The sequence below is a fragment of the Choristoneura fumiferana genome, chromosome 5 (genome assembly GCF_025370935.1).
Source record: "Choristoneura fumiferana chromosome 5, NRCan_CFum_1, whole genome shotgun sequence".
NCBI classification, from domain to species: domain Eukaryota; kingdom Metazoa; phylum Arthropoda; class Insecta; order Lepidoptera; family Tortricidae; genus Choristoneura; species Choristoneura fumiferana.
The window spans coordinates 6,965,280-6,985,239 of NC_133476.1; the positions used below are offsets into that span (position 1 = coordinate 6,965,280).

Genomic DNA, 19,960 nt, shown 5'->3' on the forward strand with positions numbered 1-19,960 from the left:
AAGTAATCGACGCCTATAAATTGCTGATCGTATTTTGTCATGCGATCGTTTACTTGGAGAGGAAATGCGATTTCCGTGTACTCCAATGAAAGCGGTTTAGTTTAGGCAGGAATAGATACTTAATGAAATCATGGCGTGCGGGATGGGTTCTCCGTATTTGTAACTGTAATGTTGGTGTTTTATCCTGAGTTACCAAGCGTACATTACCATGTACAACCTACTTGTTTTTTTTATAATCATACCTAGGCCTGATAACTACATGTAGAGTAAGTAGATTCGCAACAAACATGGCTGTAAAAACTATATTTCATTTTTGTATACAATACGATCTCGTCAACCGACGACGAAGCCATCCCAGCATTTTTTCTCGAAAACGCTGGCCTTCTTTGTTCATTTTGTTTGCTACAATCTTGAACGAAATAGGCCTTTCACATTATAAAGCCGGCTTAAAGGGTCTGTGCAGTGATTGAGGGTCTGTTCTGTGGTCTCCCACGGGCAGTACTTGCCGCACGTAATAAATATAACGGGATGTTGCTGCGTGAATGACTGGAAAAATCCAATTATCGCTAGGCGCCATCCACACCTGCTCATAGAATAAATAGCCGATGGACTAGTTGATCCAAGAAGTATTCAATTATAAACACATTCATTTTCTTGAAAACATTTGTTGTACGTGACAAATTTATGAAATAAGGAAAAATAAGTTATATTTTTGTTTTCGCAGTTCTGTATTTCGTGTATACTATAACGGAGGAACTTTGTTTTACCTCTACATATAAATGGTAGTTTAAAAAAAAGTCATTTATCATTACCATTGTCATTGTCACGTAACAAATATGAGCAGAGATTGACGATTCATTGTGCTTGTGGAGTGAAGGCAGTTGATATTACCCGAAGCTCTCGAAGCTTTGCCGAGTCAATACGGCCGCTCACATTAATATGAGGACGACTCAAATCTTTATAAGCCGATAAGTTCGCTCCGGAAGCGAGTGCTGCCGGGAGTCTTGGGACGTAGGTAATTTTTCTCTCATTTGCCGTTATCGCGGACGAGCCTGCGCCTGTCGGTGACAGCGGGATTTATCTTATTGCGGAAATAAACAGTCATTAATTTATCTACCATCCAATAAAGTCGACACCTAAAAATGGATCATTCATAATGTATTCTTATTATATTTATGAAATGTTTTTTTATTTTATTTAGATCAATCGTATATCTCAATCCGCATTATCTCCTGTGGACCTAGTATTCTAGCTTTCGTAGCTGGCATAAGTCATTTACCCTTTTTTAATCACAGCTAGTATGCGAGTATAACAATGATGAAACGCTTTATATCCGCATTAATCGATAGCGTGCAAGCCCCCTGGTGGTCGTCACTAGACTTCCATTTCAATCTCAAAAACAATAAAAAGAAGTCAAAGAAGGTCATATTATCAAAGATCCCAAAAACCCCCCTGTTTAAAAAACTATCCTTGTGTCTTATATTAATAGAGACTTTCTAAAGATGCTACAATATCGTCACTACTTTTAAAAAAACTCTTAGCTCAAAATAGATAATTTTTCTGAGTGAACTTTATTTATTAATACATCAAGGTTCAATTTTGTTGACATATTGATTTTAGATACGAGATTTTTTCAAAGAAGTGACGATATGCTTTAATAACATCCGTTGACTGAAAACGAACTATTTCAACTCCTAAATTGTTGTCTCTATGAAATTACGCGCGTTTTTCCGACTTGCATACGTATTCTGCTGAAATTTATTTTATGTGAAGAACTTTTTAATAAACTTCCTTATGAATAAGCAAGCATTTGTGTACTACTCAATGAACTATGAATTATCATTGGTACTACTTAACTAGTTGTACATATCTTAATTTATAAACAGTCTTAGTATTTCACAAAAAGTGATTCGCGGTTTAGGGATTCACTGTAATAGGCATGAAGCTGAAGGCGATTGTTAAAGCGATTACCAATGTTAGCAAAACTTTGGTCCCGAGACGAAGGTCCCGAAACCTGTCTGGCCGAAACATAATGACTGAAGTTTCTTATCGATGAACGTGCAGTAAAGCTCTGTTGTAGTTATTTACTGTCTGGATTACTTTGCTAGGATTTTGTCGGCAATTCTCTAACCTTGAATAGGTGACGTAAAATACCTACCTTCCATTTAAGTTTAATTCGTGATAAAAGGAAAGGACCACATTGAAATAAATAAACGGGCCACTCACGTATTTGTAGAAAAGTTTGACTACGATCTGTATTTGCCCCATAAACATACAGATATCGGCATTGGTTTAATGTGAATTGAAAATTATCTTGGTTTAATAATATTATTATAGATCGCGCCTACAACGAAGACGCGCCCTACTTTTCTTCCTAATCGCTTACAATACTATTGTATTTTTCACCTACGATGAGTTCTGTGACACTTGAAAATTTTCCGAATTACTCATACTATGTTCGCAAAATATTTTTTAAAAATAATTTCTATTTTAAAGCAAAATAATCAAAAACATGATAAACTGCACTTTTTTAAATGTGTAGCAATATCAGTGTCCATTAAATAAAATCCATCGAATACGATAGAAAAATATATATTTTTTAAATGACGCAATGTGTGAAACGGAACAGAGTAGTGACGTGACACAACATTATCGGCAATTGCCGCGGTTCATTATTCAATAACAATGAACACTAAGATATTTTAAAAAATTTAAACAAAACTGGCAATATTTTGTAAACGCGGCTATTTGGAATGCGGCCGCAGCCATCTTGTGGCCAGTGCTTGTCAGTATCACTGTCAGTTCGAGTGCGTCTGCCTTGTAAACGAGTTGAGTTTCCGTTGCATTTTCTTAGCATTGTATTTTGTTATTGTTCATTCCTGTTATTATTATTGTTGACTTTTGTTACTGTTTCTCGTTAAGTTTGTTGTTATTTTTTGGCGAAATGCCGAAACGGTCTAAAAAGACTGTTTTGAACTCCCGGAGTCGGGAGTTTGTAATACGTTTTAGGGATTATTTCGAGCGAGAACGAGAAAACGGTGGCCCGGTGGGCGGAAAACTGGAATAATATATATTTTTTTTAATTTAATGCAACCTCCAAAAATAGGCACTGATAACAACTCTTAGAAACATCGATAGTTCACTCGATAAATGGTACATCTCTAAAACTGTCAAACTCGAAACGTCGCAGAACTCATCATAGGTGTAAAATATTATAGTGTGCAACCTTTTAGCAGTGTAGTAGTTCTGCCCATGCACATTTATTACCTATGAGTGCATACGCACACTACGATACATTTATCTACTAATCAGGAGCCAGCATTACGGACAGCTGGAAAGATACTCTACTTGATTTTAATAATTTCTTGTAATATTATTACCTTATTAGGTAATAGTTTTATAGATAACAATAACATAACAAAACCCTCCACCATAACAATATATATGTAGATATTAATAGATCAATAAAGATGTTATATATTTTAAATAAAATTATCTAAGAGTTTTATAACAAGCAATTAATCCTTATCAATATTATGAACAAAAAACACAGAAAAAAAAGCCGTGGTGGCCTAGTGGTTTGACCTATCGCCTCTCAAACATAGGGTCGTGGGTTCAAACCCCGGCTCGCACCTCTGAGTTTTTCCAAATTCATGTGTGGAATTACATTTGAAATTTACCATGAGCTTTGCGGTGAAGGAAAACATCGTGAGGAAACCTGCACAACCTACTAAGCAATTCAATGGTGCGTGTGAAGTTCCCAATCCGCGCTGGGCCCGCGTGGGAACTATAGCCCAAACCCTCTTGTTCTGAGAGGAAGCCTGTGCCCAGCAGTGGGACGTATATAGGCTGGGATGAATATTATGAGTGAATTTGAGTGTCATACTTCCTGGCGGGGTGACATGGTGTCGCATGGAATTCAACCTCACGTCAAAAAATGTACGAAGAATGTACGAAATTATACGCTAATAAAAAAAAGTACTACCCGTAGTTACGAGAAAACAGTGATCAATCTGTCACCGCCGGGAAGGATACTTCCTGGCGGGCGCTATCTATTTCATTGTAGCAGTAGTCTTTTCTTTGTAAATAAGAAAAAATGTACGCTAATTTAAAAAAAAACTATACGTAGAAAAAAATAAACACTTGAGAACCTGAACGTACGTTTTTCTCGTAAGTAGTACAATTATTTTTTTTGTTAGCGTACAATGTAGTACATTTTTCGTAAATTTATTTGATGTGAGTTTGAATTCCATACGACACCATGTCACCGCCAGGAAGTATGTATGTGTTTATCCTTTCGTCTCTCCTGAACTAAGAAACAATCAACGTGATTTTTTGTACATACAAAAAATATTTTGTACATATCACAAACACAAAACATTTTGTAGATATTGGGAGATTTGGAAAGCGACATATAAGCGACTTTTCTTTCTCTGCAGATATATAAATAAAATACGCAAAAAGTTATATTAAGTTTTATTGTGATATAGTTAGACATTTTGTAAAAATATTAAGTAGAGCAACAATTCCGACGTATCTAGATTTTCGTAACGCGGACTTCACTGTCACTACCCGTTTGCATCGAGCGGCTGACCGCTTATCCTCATGACTAGTCATGACTGACGGTCACAGACCAGACGGTCTAGTCGAACTCCCCGCACCCCGCCATCCCCTCATTCGGAAAATGGTGGGGCGCGTTTTCGTAGATGGCACTATCTATACTCACACAATTTATTCCCATTTAACTTGAACATTTCTTATTTCAGAAACAAAGAACGAATTAGAAGATCTCATGGCTGACATTAAGAAAACTGCTAACAAAGTCAGAGGAAAGTTAAAACGTAAGTTAAATTCACACGTACAAATTTCCATTGTCACACTTACGCACATTGTGGAATGAGATACGTGCTTGTTCCCGGGAACTTTCTGCGGCCGACTTGTATCAAGTTCAGGAGTGGTTATGCTTTTATTAATTAGTCAAATGTTTTTCTTACACGCACAAGCCAGCGTTCTGAGGGTTGGGATATTGTAATAAACATAATTATACCTTAAGCATAACTAACTACGTTCGTGTTAACATTGAAGGTTTAGTTACAGTTTGTAGTGGTTTATTTATCAATTTCGGTAGCAGAATCAAATATGGACAGACTGGATTTTCTATAAGTCAGGAACTCAAATTCATAAAAAATACACGGATGGTGAGAATCTCTGTATTTAGAATCCTTTTAATTAACATGCTTTTATAAAGCAGAACTAATTATGTTGCTTTCAGCAGTTCGACAATTAAAAGCCGCGCCCGTTATTATTGTATCTTTCAGAGATTGTTTTCGTATTATCTACAAGTAAAATTTCTTTTTAAATATGTACTGTATCGGCTGAGTGCATCCCTTACGATACAATTCACAGACATAGAGCAGAACATCGAACAGGAGGAGCACTCTAACAAATCGTCGGCGGATCTCAGGATAAGAAAGACACAGCACTCGACCCTCTCGCGCAAGTTCGTCGAGGTTATGACCGAGTACAACCGCACGCAGACCGACTACCGGGACCGGTGCAAAAACCGGATACTCCGGCAACTCGAGATCACCGGCCGCAACACCACGGACGAGGAGTTGGAGACCATGCTCGAGCAGGATAACCCTGCTGTCTTCACTCAAGGGGTAAGCATGCAATTAATCTTCCTCTTACACTTTTCGAAATCACTCGATATTATGGCTTGAGCTGGTCCCTTAGCTAACCGTGCGGTCTCTTTCTCAAGCGATACTTTGAAAGAGGGACGGCACGTTAAAACCGCGCGGCTAACCGCATTGTGCGTATCTACGTAGCCTTAGCGTCTTTTTGACGACAGACGGCTTGATCATTGGTTTATCTTCGAACAGACAGAATACGATTAAAGAGACTGACCGATTCTTACCAGGAAATTTACAATTGTGCAATATCCGGAGAAATTATTCAAACTAATCTAATCGAACAGAAGTGGAGAAAAAAGCGAGTCTTAACTATTTCCTAATATATATAATGATTTGGGCGACGTAAATGACCAGCATAATAAGTGCTACAACTACCTGCAGACAGTTAAATTCAACGTCACTTACTTAACTGAGATTTACATATAACACGGCAGTTATTTGCACCTAGCATTACGGTAGCACAATGCATAATACATGTTCATTAAAAAGCTGGTTCTCAGGCGGAGCGCTGTCAATGTAAGTCAAGGGTAATTTTAGTATTGTTTTTAAAATATCGTAGCTACCGGGTAGTACCTAAAGTTAAGCAGCGGTCAAAATGAAGTACTAAATGAAATCCAATCTATTGCTCTACTCATTCTCGCTGTTATATGAAAATAGGATAAACAATGTATTTAAATTGTGTGCGATTCATTAATTATTGAGAAACATTCCTAATTTTGATGAAATTATCGACCTATTTCTTCTTGTTCGTAACAATAACGTGAATTGACTGCAGCAGAATAATTAGTCGATCGATGAAATTGCTGTATAGGCTAGTTTCGCGTTTTAATATAGGTATGTTACTCGGAAATCGCATTACCGCGTGCATAAAATATGACGCTTGTGTTGCTGGCGTCGGTTGTAGCGAAAGTAATTACTTCGTTAGTTTTATTACTGTCGTTATCATTATATAATTATTGGTCTTGCTTTGGGTGGTCAACAGTTTATCGCGATGAGTTGTTTGTTCCAATGATGCCTCTATTTGTGCTTTTGTAAGTCTTTCAGTTTCAGAGGCTGATATTTACTATGAAAGATAGAAAGTTAAAAGATGTAGTTATAATAAAATAAATTCATAAAAAGAAAACACCGAAGTGTATACAAAAGATATAACTAATGCTGCGAGAAGTTAAAAAAAAAATGGGATGCTCATAATATTGTACCATCAGCCAAATATGTGGCCTACCACCCTAAAGTTGATAATCGTTTGCATGTCATAAAACAATTATGCCAATAGACGTGTCTGTCAACTTGAAAGTTCGACTTTAGCGACATATTTAGGACATTACATTACATTATTTAGGAACTTGTTCAAAAATTGATAGACCACTTATTGGGCTGATGGTACCTATGCTGCAGCGAATAAACGTAAAAATCATTTTTATAAGCAAGCTTTTAATATGCTCTAAAAAATAAAATAAACGATACCAATCAAGTCATCACAACACAATTTATATGATACAAAAGCTCATCACTAGTTTTACTTGTGTAGACAACTACTATTACTTATAGGTACTTATTTCCAGGCCCCTATTTAACAAAAGTTACAAGTGCTACAATTCTGCATATTTGTTACTTTTTTGTATGAGAAACTTAACAATTATGTAGAATTGTAGCACTTGTAACTTTACTAAATAGGAGCCAGATAAGAGTCAAAAACTATCTGATCGTTCGCCAGTGATCGTGACCATATATTGTCTAGTTATTAATGGGATATGCGCACGTATTTCAGATCATAATGGAGACGCAGCAAGCGAAGCAGACGTTGGCCGACATCGAAGCGCGGCACGCCGACATCATCAAGCTGGAGACGTCCATCCGCGAGCTGCACGACATGTTCATGGACATGGCGATGCTTGTCGAGAGCCAGGTCACACCACATACACATTGCCTACCCTCACTATTACAAAGTTATATTTTGGCGTGGTGGCCTGTGACTAAGTCAAAACCTATGGCCTCTCATAGGAGCCTCGTGGCAGAGGATCCTGGGCACAAATCCAGGCTCGCACTTCTGAGTTTTTCGTGATTCATGTGCGAAATTAGCTTTATGGTGAAGGAAAAATTCGTGAGGAAAACCTGCGCAAATTTGAGTTGTTGTTCGATGGTGCGAGTGAAGTCCCAATCCGCACTGACCTAAGCCCTCGCATCCTGAGTGAAGGCCTGTACCCAGCAGTGGGGCCTATATAGGCTGGGATGATGATGATGATGATTTTAGCGTCGACGAAATTTTAGACTCCAATTTTGCGCCCCCAGTGACTACACAATGGTGCACTGTGAACAGTACGTCCAAACGTCCATAGGGTAGCTCGAACGGGCTGTCACAATGTTCCTTATTGTCCCATACAAGTTATCTCATCAATACAAAACGGTTGTTGCCGGGGGTCTTTTAATAGTTACAGTCCTTGTACTATCTTACAATGCGAAAACTGTACAAATGGATTTATAATTATGTCACTGGAAAATGAAAAAAACAGCATTATATTTTAAGTTACTTCAGCAGTAAAACTCTTAAGTGAAAAGTGAAATTATATTATCCATATGTTTCTGCAATAAGTTATTGAAATTTTGACGATTATTGCTTGCTTTTTAAAGTGAAAAAGTATGTATGTATGTGATGTGAAAGTAGTAAATAAACGAGTTCCTCTGGGCACAGGGAGAGATGATCGACCGCATTGAGTATCATGTAGAGCACGCTGTGGACTATGTCCAAACTGCCACGCAAGACACAAAGAAGGCCCTAAAATATCAGAGCAAAGCTCGACGGGTGAGTTCATTATTCCAGTACGGCTCATTCGTTGCTAATGCGTTTTTGTTTTGTTTGTCCCCCTTTCCCCGCCCGTGCGTCCCACTCCCTGTCCCACCCTGTTATGTTACGATACGTTTGTGAATGGTTCGCCTCGTAACCATGCATTTTGTTCACGTTCAGTCATTCGGTGATTGGTTCAAACCATTGTTTATATTTTGTTTGTCATCTGTGCATTAACACTTCCCGCTTTGACTGTTGTGTAACCATAACTTTAACTAACACTGGATGGAAACGGGCTAACCTCGTTCCTGAATCTTACTGTTCTATTGTCATTGGTGTGTGCGTAATTTGCCTTCGGTATTCGGTATACTTGTTATATAATAACCAATAATCTGAATAACATTATCACTTTAATTCTGTATAATATCGTGTTATTATGTAACAACACCTTTCTCATACTAATTACAATTATTAACATCTCTACTCATCTTAAGGTAACACTGAGTGTCTCTCGTATCACATGTTCGTTTGTGTTGGGTGTCGTAATATATCTGTAGCATTATCTTTAGGATGTATTTTATTTCTGGCTATTCATTTATTTATTTCGACTAACTTAACCATTCTGGTTTAGCTGAAATTTGGTTGGTTCCTGTAACAATACTTAATCTGGGTATGATAAACCGTATGTATGAACCAATCGCCCGCGAGTCCCGCCCCGCGCCCCCCCGCCGCCCCCCTTACCGCGAGCAGGGCGAGCTGGTCGACCGCATCGAGCATCATGTCACGCAGACCACAGACTACGTGGACACAGGCCGCACGGAACTCATCAAAGCCAGTAAATGGATGGCCAGGGCGCGGAAGGTAAATAAAGGGAACCTACCCGCCATGCAATACTACCGCTAACATACACCGGCGAGATTAACAAGGACACCGGGGCAATAATAAAAAGGAACTCTGCAATAAGTTACCATTATCTTCTCCTTCTTGTTATGGTTTTTTTTTAACCTGCATTTACCGGATATAAAGCACGTGCGATGCGCATGGTAATTGCACGTCTGAGGCTGCATTAAAACGCGATCAAATAACATTGTAAATAGCGGTAATTTATATTAAAGCCAGAATATTTTGATAGGTTCATTTAATTTTGCAACATTTTTTATACAACAAGGCTTTTTGTTAATAATTTGCACATTATTGTCTGTTACTTGTTTCGGTGTGAGGCTTGCTGATAGAGTCATTGTTTAGTAGTAAAATAAAATCGGATATGAATTTGAATATCTTTTAAACATTATTTATCTACACCCATATAGTAAATCCTCAATTATACGTTTAAAAAACCATTGCGCCGCGACGACGTGCAGCAGCAGGTCGTCGCGCGCGCAGCGGGCGCAGCTCGTGGGGCAGACATACCTACCTAGTTCTTGTTAATGCAGGTCATTCTCAATGGTTCTTGAACACATGCTAGAGGATGTAATATATGGATATGGATAAAATATTGTATGCAACTGTACGTAATTAGGCCTTAAAACACTCGTGACTCTTTTATGAAACTCGGCTACACCTCGTTTCATAAACCCACACTCGTGTTTTAAGGACCCCTATTACGATACAGTTGCATAAAATTCTATTATCTACTTAGTTTACTTTCAGTTTATATCTGATTTTAAATTAAAAAAGACCGAGATGTGCTGGTGGTGGCGGTGGTGGTGAAGGTCCCTATTTATAAAGAAAATAGAGCATGAAGTTGCCAAGTAAACAATAACCATTTTTGCTGGTATACATTTACTTAAAATCAGAGAAGTTTTAGGCTATTTGATGGCACAGGCCTCATCTCAGAGTGAAAAAGCTTGGGCTGTAGTTCTATGCACCCAATGCATATGTATATAACCCTCCTTTTACTTGCCGTAGTCGAGTAAAAAGCATATTCATCTGGTGGTTTTAGGAACATACTTCATTTCACAACTTTACCGCGTCCAACTTTGCAACTCCACGTGTTTCACATTAATTTGACACCGCCAAGAATTTATTTGATTGAAAAATTCCTAATACATGAATACAAAGTTAGATATTATTTTTAAAGCATTTATTATTATTAGGTACTTACCTTGCTAATTAATAATTTCAACGAAACATGCATGTTTCTCACGTACGTAAAATGCTGAAACATTGCAAACACGATGCAACTTTGGCTATAAAAAAACTACGATTATTCGTCAAACGGCTATCTATTTTTACCTTTTTAGAATGGGATAAATACTGTAATTTATCTGAAAACTCGATTTAGTCGATTTTCGGCGTCAAAAGCGTTAAAGTCAGCTGTCTGTCATCTAGAATCGAAAATTAATAACTTTTAATTACAAAATTAGTCGAAAATGATATCTATTACAATTTCCGGCTTAAAAAAAATTAAAACGGCTTTCATGACGATTTTTCATATTATGTGTGTGTCTTAGTTAAGTACCATTTGAATTATGATTATTTATTTGGCATAACCCTGGCTTTTTTTTAAAAAAAAGGTATGGTAATACTATTTAAAACTTCTCTACTTTGCATACCTGACAAAAAAACCGGCCAAGAGCGTGTCGTATTGTGCTACATATTAATAAGGAATGAAGAGTTTACCTACCAAGAAGCTAGACTAAAGGTTAGTCATATACACGTCAAATAGTAAAGTCAAGGTTTCTATAACATCCCTGGTTTCTATACAAGAAATGAAATGTGTACCGTACCTACTATGTTACTATTCCTTGTATTGAAATATAACGTTAATCTGATAATGACCGACCACATTTGATATTTAGACATAACTTTAAAACCGTGGTTACAAGATAGGGATCCGTGGCCATTACGAAAAAATCAAGTAATATTTTTCTAAGGATTTCGTATTGTGTAGGTACGGAACCTTCCAAGTTTAGGTTTCCTTTCGTATGCTTATTTAAAAAAAAAACCAGCGTTCTAGTCTCGTTTGTCCCAAGTTGTGTAGCCTCGTGCGGTCCAATGTGCAATAGAATGTACATAATAAGTTTAATATATATTGTATTTTCGATATGGTTTCACGGGATACCCGTAAAAGTAACAAATTTGGCGTTGAAATAAAAAAATACAAAATGACTCCAAAAACCAATCATAATTTGATTGCTTAGTATCGACATCTCTTGTCTGGGTGAGCGGTTAGTTCCGAAAGAATGTGACGTCTCTCGATGAGAGCGGAACATAGATGTCGCTAGTGCTGCTGCATAAGTAGTGTAGTAAAAATAAGCAACCTGAGATATGTATGCATAGGAAAAATTCGTGTCTAGATTCCTTTCCAGCGGTGGTGTAGGGGTTATAGCACGCAGCACGGATTGCTGAGGACCTGGTTTCGATTCCCAGCGCTGGTCTCTTTTTCTGGTTTTTCTGTGCACCTCATGGTGCTCACTGGTATAAATTGTATATTAATTAGTATAAGTTCTCGTGCATAATGAGAACAAGATTGTTAGGTATGACAAGGATTTTAGGGCATCTAAAGGAATATAGTTTTGCGGGTACTTATTTAGTAGATTTTCGTATTTACAATCAAAGTCGATTCCTTATTAATTGAATACCCTTTAATTCACTTAAAAGTAAACATTTCAGACCCATTTTAAAACAAATTACAATTGCCTAAGTAACTAAGTTTGCTCAATGTTTGTTTATAAGTAAGTAGGCACTTTGTCAAGCCAACTTAAAACAAACTAAACAAAAATATCACTAAAGATTGAACAAAGAGGTACCTACTACCAAATGGTTGCTGTTGCTGATAAAATATTCTTGTTTTGTAGCCATTAAAGTTTATTTACTTATTTATTAAAGCTATAGCTTATTGAATTCATATTAGTACCCACTGTTATCTTTGTTCATCCGTAAGTGGGAACCCTGTGCTCTTGGCGCCAAACCGGTTTCGAGTCAACGGTGCCGAACGGAATATGAACGCTCGTGTAACATGATAAGTTTCAATTTCGGGTGCAAGTTGTTGGGTTCAGTATAATGGCTGTGGGAGTTGGTGGTGGCACGAAAACACTTCTTTACACCAAGAAACAGTTTATTTTAATTATTAAACACAAGAGACACACGCGTTACATCGTAAGCATATTCAAGCAGAGAGAGTGAGTTCTTTTCCAGCTCGTTTTGGTCTCGCAGGCGATGACTTCTTGCCTGGCAATAGCACCACCGTACTTCACTGTGTCCACCACCAACTCCCACAGCCATTATACTGAACCCAACACAAGTCGTAGGAGTAGACAACGATTTATACTTACACTTGACTTTTGTTCGAGAGAGTCCCTTCCGTACGGTAGTAGGTACTATTAGTTATTCTCTGGTTTAGCGCGGGTCGGGTGTTGTTTTTGGGAATTGGAGCTGAAAAATGTAAAGGGTGTATGGGCTGTAAAGTGCCCTCGCTTAGAGACCTTTTTAGAGTTCTGTGCCCAAAGGGTAATAAAAACGGGACCCTATTACTAAGACTCCACTGTCCGTCTGTCTGTCACTAGGCTGTATCTCATGAACCGTGATAGCTAAACAGTTTTCACAGATGATGTATTTCTGTTGCCATTATAAGTTTTATAACAACAAAATACTAAAAACAGAATAGCTTGAAATATTCACAGAATATTTATTTGTATTTTCATTCACTTTAAAAAGAAATAATTACTTAAATTAAAATAGAATTAATATTTAAGGGAGGCTCCAGTACGGCAAACTTGTTTTTTTTTGACGATTTTGGCTAAGCCGACTCGCACTTGGCCGGTTTTTTTATTTTGCCCGTACGAAGCCGGGGCGGGTCGCTAGTGGTTTTATAAGACCTATCCATTAATACCCCACACTATAGGGTTAGTCGAGAAAAAAAACACCCTCCACTGTACGTCCATGGGAGGTGCCCTAAATTTTTTTTTATTTTACCACTGTCGGCGTGACTAATATGTATAGTCCTGCCAAATAACAGCTTTCTAGTACTACGGCCTCTGAGCATAGCCGCGGGCAGACAGATAGACAGACAGACTGACAGACATGGCGAAACTATAAGGGTTCCTTAGTTGATTACGGAACCCTAAAAATGCGATTGTTCAATGCTTTCAAGCCACCAAGTTGGAACCTAGTGCATATTACTAATTTTCTCAGAGGCAATGTTGCAGTTTTTGGTCACAAATTTCTCTACCACTTGATGGCTTCTACTGTTAAAAATAACACTATTATACATTACGACTGTAATGGTAGATGTAACGTGAATCTAAATAAATTATGAAAACTATATATTTTTAACCGACTTCAAAAAAAAGGCGGAGGTTATCAATTCGGGTTTTTTTTTTAATTTATGAACCGATCTGAAATTTTTTTTTGTTTGTCTAGGAATGCTTTCAATTAGGTCTCATAAGTTGTAAATTAGGATCTGATGATCGGATCTTAAGGAAATCGAGGGAACTTCAAATATTGTAGGGACACCTATGATAATTTGGATATATTTAGCAGTAACTCGTGCATTTGCTATTGAAAATCATCATTTGGTGATGTGAAACTGATGATGAAGACCACAGTTGACCATCGGAGTTACTACTCAATAACAAGTATTTCACGGGTTGAATTTTAATTACTTTGACACAGTTGCTAAGTAATTTATGCTCCTCGTAATGCATATGGTAAAACGGGTGGTGATCCGAAGCACCATGACTCCTCAATAGTGAACGTCTCCGCATCGGAAAAAGCAATCGTTCGTAAAAGGTGACGAGCAGTTGATATTAAACTATTGTATCTTATATTATTTAAACCAAAAAGCATGAAAAACAAATTTTATAACAAAAAATTTAACCGTCTACAAAAAACCATGAAAATAATTTTCTACCAGTCTGAAGTCGGTCGGTGCCTCAGCACGAGCCAGCAGGAGTGGACCTATAGTCACCTACCTCAATTACGCACTTTATATTGGGCTTCAATCACTCCTGCTGGCTCGTGCTGAGGCACCGACCGACTTCAGACTGGTAGAAAATTATTTTCATGGTTTTTTGTAGTCGGTTCAATTTTTTGTTATAAAATTTTTTGCGACTCATATCTTCAATTATCTTACAAATACTTTTACAAAATGTATAGGTACTTAAATAAATATTCTTAAAATTCATAAACTTTCGTGCAAAGTTGCAGCATTTTACGTAAAAAATTAGTGTAGTTATATTTTACACCATTCCCGTGTGCTTTTCAGTTGGCAGATATTTTATTTTGTTTTGTTTTTCCCTTGTCATTGCAGAAAAAAATCTTCATCATTATATGCCTCTCTGTTACGCTGGTTATCCTAATAATTGTGCTCGCAATAGTGCTGAGCTAAATGGAAGGACGACCGGCCGCGACGCGCCGCCCATTGGACGTTATTTACGGTTTATTTAATCAAGAAAAATTCTACGTTGATATTCGCCTCTGTATCATAGAATTGTATTCAGCTTAAATTAATTACGGCAACGTTTCTATCATTGTTACTTAGTGTTTTAGACGATGATAGTAGATGATTCGTAAAAGGGTAGACGAATGTTGAATGCTATTCAAAGTACCTACGGGTTGATTTAATTCATTAGTTTTTGTACTTACATGATAAATGTAAACCGAAAACCTTCATAATTTAAATAATATCTGCATTCAGGTAACATAAGAGTCTACCTCTTTCCCTATACATCTACCTACGCATACGTCCATGGCAAATTATTACCACCTCATGTCTACTCATGGAAATCGGTGCTATTTTTCAGATTTTCGGATCTTTGTCTTTTTTTTTATTAGGTCCCACTTTACAATAAATAAACTCTTGGCCAACTTGAAACTTTAAGTGAAATAAAATGAGTGTATAAATTAAGAGCGTTTATACCTGCTGAGTTTGCAACGATGCATTATTCTTAGTTTTTCTCCATTATTCCATAAAAATTGAATGAAAATTAAAAATGTGATCTGTTAGAACTGTTCTTAATATATAAGTTAATGTGTCTACTGCAATAATTATGCGTGATAGACTTTTATTTTATTTAAAAACCGTTAATAGGGCATTTTTACTTTAAATGACGCAACATAACTTTATCAGAATTAGGTAGGTAGGTAATTCTGGATTCTCCTTACTCAGAATCACAAGTACGACTTTTTTTTTCTTCGTCAAAATCAGTTCTCGTGATTCTGAGTACAGAGAACATAGGATTACACAATTCTGAAAAAAAAAATAGGTTGCGTCATTTAAAGTAAAAATGCCCAATAAACATTTGTTAGTTTTTAAAGAATATAAAAGTCTATCACGAATAATTATTGCAGTAGACACATTAACTTATATATTAAGAACAGTTCTAATAGACTACATTTTTAATTTTCATTAAATTTTTATGGAATAATCGAGAAAACTAACAAAAATGCAACGTTGCCAGCTCAGCAGGTATAAAAGTCGAGCTCTTAACATTTTATCTCACTGACATAATGTGTAAGGGCACGATTTATGATGTTTCTAAACTTCTAAAATATTTTTTTAATACGCTTGTATATTATTGTCTTTCGTATCATAAGTGTATTCTAAATTTACTACAGCTATCTCTTAATCAGTTCGCCAAAAATAAGAAAACCTAGGAAAGGGTCTAGATAGTTTTAACAATCTGGTTAGATGATCATGGTTATGTATCGACTACTTTAGTATGACCTTTTAATTAAAAATAGCTCATACTGAAATAGTCATACTTCAGAATTTCGTTGATGTCGTCCAAATTACGAGACGCCTATCAGGTACCTACACTCCGTGAGCTCTTAAAAAAACCTTCGGATTTTTAGAAGCATGCTTCGGGTATAGAAGATGACACGCGATCGTGGTATGGGGTTCTGTTCTTTTATCAACTTGCAAATCAAAGTTACCGTAAAAAGTTATGTAAAGAATAACCATCAGTACCAAATAAACCTTACTGTAATAATATTACGCTTCTTTATCTTTTTCTAATTTTAACACAGTATGAATTTTTGTCACGATACAAATAAAACAAAATCAGCATTTTCGAATTCTTCCATCGTTAATTTAAATAGAGAACACCCCGCCTTATCACACTACTTTTATTTGGAAGTATATAGAGCTGTTGTTATACGGTATCTACTTCTCTTGAGTATGTCAAATAAATTGTTTTGGTCTGCTTTCGTTTCGTATTTTTTAATGTAATTTTCGAAATCCCCGTTGCTTCTATAACTCGGTCTTGTACCTTATTAAAATATTTACGATCAACACTTTTCTTGAAGCTTTCATCTTCTTTACAAAATATTTATATACAATATAAACAATTTCCCGTGATCGGCTATTTACAGAAATACCTGTTTAAATTGACTGCCCGTGGAAATAAATTTCCGAAAAATAGTAACCTAAATAAATGAGTAAATAGTGGTTTTAACTGCTCTATATAAATCAATGAGAACACAACGTGTGCACTCTTCGCGTGATGGATTGCTAGATACTAAGTCAAAAAGACAATTGTCATTTTCTACTACACGAATCCTTCCGATTTCCCCGAAACCCGAAGGTTTTTCTAAGAGCTCACGGATTGTAGTTTAGTTTCGAGATAAATCGATTGGAATATATATGTATGAATTGAAATAGCTCTGCAATTGTTCATTCAGGCAAAATTAGTCATGTACGGTCAAAAGCATAAATATACAGGGTGGCCCATTTATATCGGTCAGTATGGGAAAGTCTGAAACTATACGACATACGAAAATTTCTTCTTAGGAACCATGACATCAATTTTAATAACAAGAAAAACTGCATTCATGCATTTAAAAAAAAACCTGTACTCAGCTCGGGAATCGAACCCGGTTGTTTTGAAAAAAAAAAAAACTTTAACTAAAACTAAAACTAAAACTATTTAGATATCGATTGTGTACGTCTTAAGAAGTAAATGTGTCCATGAAACATTGTCTAAAATGAATAAAATGCATTGTTTTCACATACTTTAATGTATTATAGTAGGTGTTCGAAGTGTCCACAAATTTTTCAACAAGTTTTTCTTGTTATTAAAATCGATGTCTTGGTTCCTAAGAAGAAATTTTCGTATGTCATATAGTTTCAGACTTTCCCATACTGACTGACCAATATAAATGGGCCATCCTGTATACACGTTACCAAGACGTCAAAAATATCTATACATTTTTAAGCCACTAAACATAAGGTCGATGTATACATATTTCGACGCTATGGCTGTATATATATTATTGCATTCTACTGTTCAGAAATAGTATACAGATTTTGTCGGATAAGTTCCTATCTTACTTTTTCAACTACTACTGAATTTTTATATTCTATTAGTTTATTGAAGTTTACTGAGGCTAATTGAGAAAGCAAAGAAAATACAAACTTAAAACTTTGAATATACCTAAATACGAACCTATGCGACAAAATACGGTGGAAAACATTATTCAGTAGATCTGTACATACAGTCAGCAGCAGATGTATCAACACGATCGAAACCACGGGAGTACCGGTTCTATGTAGAAATTAAAAGCAACTGGTAAATATGTTAGAAATGTCTAGCTTTGTTCGTTTACATAAACGATAGTTCTGCTGTTATGTACTTACCTATATCATGGGAAAACCTTAAATCGTGTTTATAATTCTGTTGCAGACTGAATACGTCAGTTTCTCAATACTACCAAAATCATTTCATCACTAGTAACGATTTTGTAGACTATATTTTTGCTAATTGTAGTAATTGTATTAGACAATTTCAAGACAATATAATGTAAAGTGCAATAACGTTAGATTGTGCTTTAGATTAAGTAGTGGTTTATAAAGCTTAGCTGATGTTGTTTCATATAGCATAAGTTGATTTCGGACACTATTCTCAATTCATTGCCATTGTAAAACTCACACGTTCTAAAATTGATAACAAAGCACGAAATCACTAATTTAGTTTATAATATTTAAAAAAAAAACTATGTAAATACATTTATATTAATATTAGGTGAGTTAAAGATATGGGATCATCACAATATATTATGTCCGGACACCATGCATTTAGTTCACAATTGTTTGAAATCAACCAAGAAGATAGGTTGGAAGTTCCATTAAGGAAGGTAGGATGATGTTAATGTTCTTAGGTAGATGGGACCTAATATTTCCCAATATTTGATTTATTGAAGCTTCCTATTTTATCGAGTCTATACTAACAAGCTAAGGTTATACTTATAATATATTGGTGATACTATTATGTAACCACGCACAAATTTAAGTAGTTTTTATTTATTTACTTAAGTATTATTGTTTATACCGGAAGAATTTATTAAGCAACTACATGAAGATACAAGTTCATGTTTTATGTGTATGCGCAACCATAGATCAGATTTTTCCTCTGCCCGTAGACGAAAAAGAGGATGTTTTCCGTTCGCGACGGATCAACGTTCTAGTCTATTTTGTTCTAACTTTATTTTTATGGAATCTGAGATTTATGCATCTTTCTTGACCAATTGCTATTGGGTAGATAACAGTATTCGTTTTTTTGTTAAGCATTTGGCACTTCCTTAATCGAAATTTGTTTTTTTTTTGTTTGACTTAAGTCATTCACGGGAATATATTACAGACTATCGATATGTCTGTGGAATACATTAATGATATTCCTCAAATTCAATATAATTTTGGACAATTTGGCATTTAAGTCTGTATGTCGATGTTAGTAGCAGTTAGTCACGAATGTAAATAGTTAAAAGGATCTGTTTTTTTTTGCTGTTTTCATTTTTAGTGGAAATGATTTATTAATGAATATATTCCATAAATATTATTAATTCAATTTAAATTATGTATGGTTGTAAGGACGTTGGCGTTGGTTGTACTTTGCTACGTTTGTTTTGTTTCAAATCGTATAGAAGTTTAATATCTGTTTTTCTTTTTTGCTAAATGTAGGGTATTGCATTTAATTGAAGCTTTTTATATATTTGGAAATTTATTGCTTAAATTTTAATCTAAGATTTTTTTTTGTGCTCTTTTACTAATTCTTGCATATTTTGTATTAAAATTGTTAACTGTGATTACCTAAAATATAAATTATGGTATTTTATTTAGTAGATTCTATTTGTAGCTTTACAATATTGAAAAATTCTGTTAGGTACTTGCGTAAACGTACACAGCTTACATGCACAATACAAAATTAATCGAAAGACTGTGAAATATATTATTATGCCATTCATCATTAAAGTTATTAGGTACTTAATAAAATAACATTGAGAAGGTTAGATATGTATACTTATGTATTTTCCGAATCAAAACTCCGAGCAAAAACGCACGGTGTATTAAAATGTAAATTTAATCGTTATAAATATTTACTCACGAATGTAAATAATAATGATAAGAAATTTTAATTATATTTATTTTTATTTCATTTTTTATTTTTTATTTTAACCGTGAACTTTTCCAACTACTGTAGCGAGGCAAATGACGCACCCACCTGTGGTTTTATAGACCATTGCAGTTGAGTTGATATCCTTTTTG

General features: G+C 35.7%; 1 protein-coding gene across 6 annotated transcripts in view; it reads left to right on the plus strand.

The window, feature by feature from the left end:
* Positions 1-19,960, plus strand: part of LOC141428009 (syntaxin-1A-like) — a 90,599-nt gene that overhangs the window by 62,319 nt on the left and 8,320 nt on the right. For 2 of the 6 annotated variants that reach the window (XM_074087670.1, XM_074087668.1), the window contains exons 4-7: positions 4,767-4,841; positions 5,407-5,663; positions 7,462-7,599; positions 8,383-8,493. In XM_074087670.1, the coding sequence (XP_073943771.1) occupies positions 4,767-4,841; positions 5,407-5,663; positions 7,462-7,599; positions 8,383-8,493 (581 nt within the window). The other 4 variants (XM_074087669.1, XM_074087671.1, XM_074087672.1 and 1 more) reach the window with 4 other exon arrangements.